The following is a 5,905-nucleotide window of genomic DNA, read 5'->3' on the forward strand; positions in this document are numbered from 1 at the left end:
TCTCGCTCTCTCCTCGTGTTCGAGGCGGTCGTCTACACACACTGCCTGCCGCCGCCATTTTTCCTGACCGCTCTGCTGCTCGCTGCCGCCCGTCCCCGCTGCTGGGAGCCGCCCGCCTCTGCCGCTTGCCTGCCCGCCGCCGCTGCTGCCAAAAGTCCCAGCGCCGCCTGAAACCGCCGCGTTTCCAGGGTCTGCAAACAGCTGTGCCGCAGCTACGGGGGTGGGGGGGGGCGACCTGCGCTTGGAGTGCCCGCAGCCTCTTTGCTACCCAGCTCATCCTACCTGCACTGCCGCGTGGTGAGACAATTCCGGCTACCCCAGCTTATAGGGGAAAATATAATCCAGCCATTTGGGTATATCCCTCCCTTCTTCTTCCCTCACTTGAATAAGATGTGTAACTAAGGTGTACCCATATATGTTTAATGTGTTGTAATCACTCCTTTTGAACCTCCTGCCCCAAATTGCTTTGTTTTCCCCACAATAAACCTTGCTGTTGTTAGAAATATTAGTAAGCACTGAGCAGGTTATTCACTCAAAAAAGTCGGGACATAAGTTCCTGTATCCTCTGTGTGAGGCGATACCCACGTGTGGATCTCTCAGCAAATCCTGATAAGTTAATACACTCCAATAAGGAGATATAATAGGTCACGGATCGTGACAGTGGGCAGCCCAGCTATCCCTACTTACAGATTAGTGCTCAGAGACACGTCTTGGGGTCCAGAAGGCTGAGAGCAAATAAGAAACTTACATTCCTTATCTCCCAGTACTTACGTATTTTTCATTCACAGATGTTATCTGGCTTTTCAAAAAACCCTGTACTTGAAGGACAGCTAATGTGACAGTAGTGGGAGACAGTCATTACAGCTTTCCCACACTCTTCACAGAACATAATCACAGACCTTGAATGTCATGTTTCCACCAGTGGTTCATCCATTCTTCTCTGTCATATTATGTCACTAACTGGATGACTTCATTTTAGCTTGAGAAAAAAGAAGTCACCATCTCCTTAGATTGCATAAAGCAACCACACAGTGGTTTTTACCTATTCACTTTGTCTTCATCTACTGACGAACACTAGACCTCTCTCTAGAAATCAGGTCTCTTTCATGCATTCATCATTCCCTTGACCACTAGAACTTGAGCACTCTCTGCCTATTTCTCAAACACAGATGCCTGCTGGCCTGTGCAGAGCTCTGTGCCATGGCTAGATGGCTTCATATACCTGAGCTGCAGATTTTGGAAGATATTAAAAATTAAATTAACTTGTGAAAATAACCATAAAGGAGTCTCCTGGGCATATACATTAGACTGTAGTTGTCTCCTTTGAAAAACAAATGCAGTCTTAAAAAAATACAAAACCAAAACAGAAGCACACTTACATCCATGAATACGTGTAACTATAGAGATCTATACAATATGTTATATACATCAGCTCTGCTTTATTCCTGTACATGGCTATGGATTAAATTCCAGCTGACTGAATAAAACACGACAATTTAAATTACATTACATAGAATCTAGTTTTGCGTATGTCTCTGTACACAAGAGAAGATTTGTGTATTCATGAGGAACTAAAAACTGTCATTGATATTTTTCATATTTAGGTATACATCACCTAAATAGTGGTGGCCCAATCATATTGTTTCATTAGGTAAAAATAGCATTTTCAATCTCTTCTTAAGATGATGGCATTTTAAGTATATATTTATTTTCCATCTACATACTAACTTCAACAAAAGCAAATAGATTCAGTAAGAGGAAATGCATCCACTACGTACTTATTTAGTCCTTTCTCTTTTTTGTTCTTCTCGCACAGAGATTGAAAGATTTAAAACAAAGAGAATTTGCTCGAAATGTGGCTTCAAAGTCATGGAAAGATGAGAAGAAACAGGAAAAAGCACTCAAGCGACTCCACCAGCTTGCAGAGTTACGGAAGCAGTCAGAATGGCAAGTATTTAAAATTTATATTAAGTTTTAATGCCCTCTTTCTTCAGTCCCAGAAGAAATCTTTATATTTTTACTCCTGCACTCTTTAAAGTACAGAGATTGCGTATACTGTAACCTGTTTTCAGCTCTCCCCAACTCCAAATGTTCCTGTTCTGCAAACCATAACACTGAAAGCCCCCACATTAATTATCTGCTATTTGAAGTTTTGTGGTTTTCTCTCCTGTAGCTAGTTAATCTCATGTCTTCTGGACTGAATGGTTTGAAGACATTTTTATAATATCATCATTTAACCTTATTCAAATTGATCTGAATAGATTAGTATAACTGTCTTATCATTTGCTAGTTGGTGAATGGGAGAGGAAAAACACCTTTTACAGCATCCACACTGTCTGTGAAGCTTTTTCACTACCTTCAGTATACTAAAATTATTCTGGCTGTTCCCCTGTAGAGTAATGGAAATATTATTATGTGACTGAAAAACAAGTAATTAACTGAGTTAAACTTGTCCAATACTGTTAGCTCTCTTGATGAATATGAAGATACACTACAGAGTTTGCACTAATAAACCCTTACATTTGAGAAATCTCTTTTGTTTAATGACACTGAATGCTTCGGTAAAATAGATTGCTACCAGACCAATTGTTTATATTAATCTATGACCATAATGAGTTAAGTAGATAATTAAACTGGCATTCATTTAAATTCATATCTAGCTTACTGTACCCTGGAAATAATAACATTCAGAGTTTATTATACACTCATTTTGGCCTATGTAATTGCTTTTGAGTAATCTGCTGAAATTTAGTGCTAATGCATCATTTTTATGGTTACAACTCCATTTTCATACAAATCTGCTGAAAGAAATGTAACTGCCTGTGGGAAGATGCCTTTATGGCCACAGACTTGAAGATGTAGCCTCAGCTAGACTGATAAGGTCAGTGATAATAGGAAAGCAAGAGTGAGACTGGGAGGGAAAAAGCAAGGTTGCTTTTAGAAAGAGCCTGGAATCCATAATCCTTTACAAAGAGCCTGGAAAGACAGTGCTTGCTGTTCCTGTTTGTAATAATTAGTAGCTGCAGGGGTGGCTGAGAGCCATGATCTTGGCAGAGGGGTAACATTCCCAATCGCTCAGCCAAGACAGAAAGTCAGCTTTTATAAGCAAAAGTCTATGCACACACACAATTATTACTGTCCCTGAGTGCTATAACTCAGGTTCCAACAAAGTTCCTCACAACAAGCTAATACAATTTGACAAGAAAATTACTGTTACTTTTGTGCACAAGAAAACAGAAAATGCAGTTTCAGTTTCTGTTCTGATGAAACTTAGAAAAGAATCCCTTCTCCAAAAGATAATTCCTTCTCGATGTAAAAATAGGGGTGAATTTGTATCTCCTGATGCCAAATTTGTAGCAAACGCAAATATATTTTCAGAAATGCATACATATTCTCATGCTCCAAGATGAATGTACACCAGGGAGTCTTTATGTCTTTCCCACCACTGAAGTTCAATACATTTTTATAGCATTTATAAAACATGTTAGCCTATTTATAGATAGATGTTATGCAGATCGGGCAGTCATTATTTACTTAAGTTTAATTAAAGTATTTTGTAATTTTTAATCAACTCTTTACTGAAGCTGTTTCTAATTTTTTTTTTATGTAAGTATGCTGTGGTACTGCATTAATAGCAAACATGGATAAAGGTTTAATGAAATATATGTTTAAAATACTACTTGGAATAAGGTTTGTATTGTGGCTATATTTCTCTCATCTCTAATGGAATATGGCAACACTTACACCAATCTCAGTTAATTACGAATTGCCAGAAATCAATGATTTATCATGTTTGTTAAGGTCTTGTTAGAATATGTTGATTTATTTTTTAAGTACAAGAAAGCTAAACTACATATTTAAAATCTGAGAGGTTTGGTAAGAGAAGTGTAATTACTAAAAGTAGAATACAGAAAGAGAAAACATGGCAAAGTCAAATGGTGATTGATAATTAGAGCAATTAAGTTGCCATTGATATTGATGGAAATACACCTTATGTCCTCTTCCCCACTAATTTTTGGGGTTAGTTTTAGTATTAATATCCCTCTGAATATTTCACTAAGTCATTTATTGTGGAATAATAGAAAGATAAAATAAAAATCTACTCTTAAAAATCATACATACACTGCCTCCAAGCAAGAAACTCTACCTTTTATAGGGTTTGATTCTGCAGATGTTTTGAACACCACACAATTGCCTTTGCAGTGGCCTCTCAGAAAACCAAGACTTACCATAGACCAGATTCTCCTTGATAGAAATTCAGAGTAAAACCGATATTCTTTATTCTGAGCATACATGGGTATACCTTTGAAAATTAACATTCATGTGCTGACTTCAGTCAAACAATTTCCTACATTTAAGTGCTTTCTTGCCCATATATATGCCCAAGCTCAGGGCTGCACATTTACCCTTTAGAAACTTTTCAAATTCAGTTTTCCCTTCAAACTAGCATGAGTGATAACCTTCTTTACCAGACAGATATTGTCAAATGTGAGTTCTATCTTCAATTGTTTACTAAATACAGATTTCTTTTCTTCTTCTTCTTTTTTTTTTTTTTTTTTTTCCCTTCTTTTTTGTTTTTTTCCTTTTTTACCTTACAGCATCACTGGGAATGGACCACTGCTTAAAGTCCCCAGATTAGTCATGGAAAAGCAGCAATCACCAGATGGAATTTTCCTGTACAAAAGCAACAAGTTCGCAGCCAGTTCTCAAAGAATTGCCACAAGTGAAGGACTAGATTTCTCCAGCAGCTTAGTAGAGAAACAGCAGCTTATCAAAAGCAGGCATCAGTCCCCTCCTGGAAGACCCCATACCCTCAGAAATCAAGCCTCACAAGTGTTCCCAGACAACACCAATATTTCTCAAAGGGCAGGAGTGTCTTTTTCATTCTCCAAAAAGGTCCCTTCGAAGCTTGAGTCCTCGGCATCAGTCTTCAGTGAGAATTCTGAAGAAGGAAATGATTGTAGTGACTCCCCCAACCCTAAAACAAAGCAAAATGTTGATGGCTATTGTTCTGGAACACTTTTGGAGGAGGACATGAAAGCAAGCTTAGATAAAGGGCCACCTATTACACAAGACCAAATGGATTTGGATAACTGTGCATCAAGTCGCGTAGCTATAAAACCTAAAATGCTAAAGGAAAACTATAAAAGTAGTGATAGAGAATTAGAAGAAAAGGTTGGTGCTAATCCTTTATTTTCTAAAGTCAAAATACAGCTTTCACATTTGGATTTTTCTGGCTTACATAGAGAAACAGAGCAAGAGAGCAAATTGAATGAGTCTGAGCAAGTATTTGAAACTCTCATTTCACCTTCATGCCAAGGTAGCAACTTTTGTACACAGCCAAACATCTACAAGCACAGCAATGCCCACCTGTCTGACCAGTTACTTGAGCTTCAACAACAGCGAGAAGCTCAGCTGGCATGCACAAGAAGTATTAATAGCAATCTTGGGGTGGAAAAAAGAGAAAGATCTTTGGAGAACTCAGAAACCACAAATAGGAATATAGAAACACTTCCAAGGAAGAGAATGGTTAAAGATTCTAAGCCCCAGGCATCGCCTTTCCTCCATGTAGTGAGCAAAGATGGCACCACGGCTCTGCAGTGGCCCACAGAATTACTTTTGTTTACAAAAACGGAGCCCTGTATTTCATATGGCTGTAATCCATTGTATTTTGACTTCAGACTCTCTTTAAACCACAGAGATGGTAAACAGCATGAAACAAACAAAGCAACCTGTAAAGCACCCTCAATAAATAAGACTGCAGATGAAAATGAAGCCTCAGGTTTAATACAACACAAGCAAATGTCAAATGAACAAGATAATCAGTTGTTGAAACCAAAGAAGATGAAAGGTTCCCTAAATCCAAGAAAGGCCAAGCAAAAAGCAAAGTCAAGCATAGGGAAAG

At 38.2% G+C, this 5,905-nt stretch overlaps 1 protein-coding gene across 1 annotated transcript in view; it reads left to right on the top strand.

Annotated features, from left to right (window-relative positions):
- The window catches only part of ZNF804B (zinc finger protein 804B), a 164,403-nt gene that overhangs the window by 155,869 nt on the left and 2,629 nt on the right, over positions 1–5,905 (top strand). The window contains exons 3-4 of the mRNA XM_010001583.1: positions 1,817–1,947; positions 4,599–5,905. The exon at positions 4,599–5,905 is cut by the window's right edge and continues 1 nt beyond it. Of these exons, the coding sequence (XP_009999885.1) occupies positions 1,817–1,947; positions 4,599–5,905 (1,438 nt within the window). The remainder of the gene's footprint in view (positions 1–1,816; positions 1,948–4,598) is intronic.

Source organism: Chaetura pelagica, unplaced genomic scaffold (assembly GCF_000747805.2).
Source record: "Chaetura pelagica isolate M959 unplaced genomic scaffold, ChaPel_1.0 scaffold127, whole genome shotgun sequence".
NCBI classification, from domain to species: domain Eukaryota; kingdom Metazoa; phylum Chordata; class Aves; order Apodiformes; family Apodidae; genus Chaetura; species Chaetura pelagica.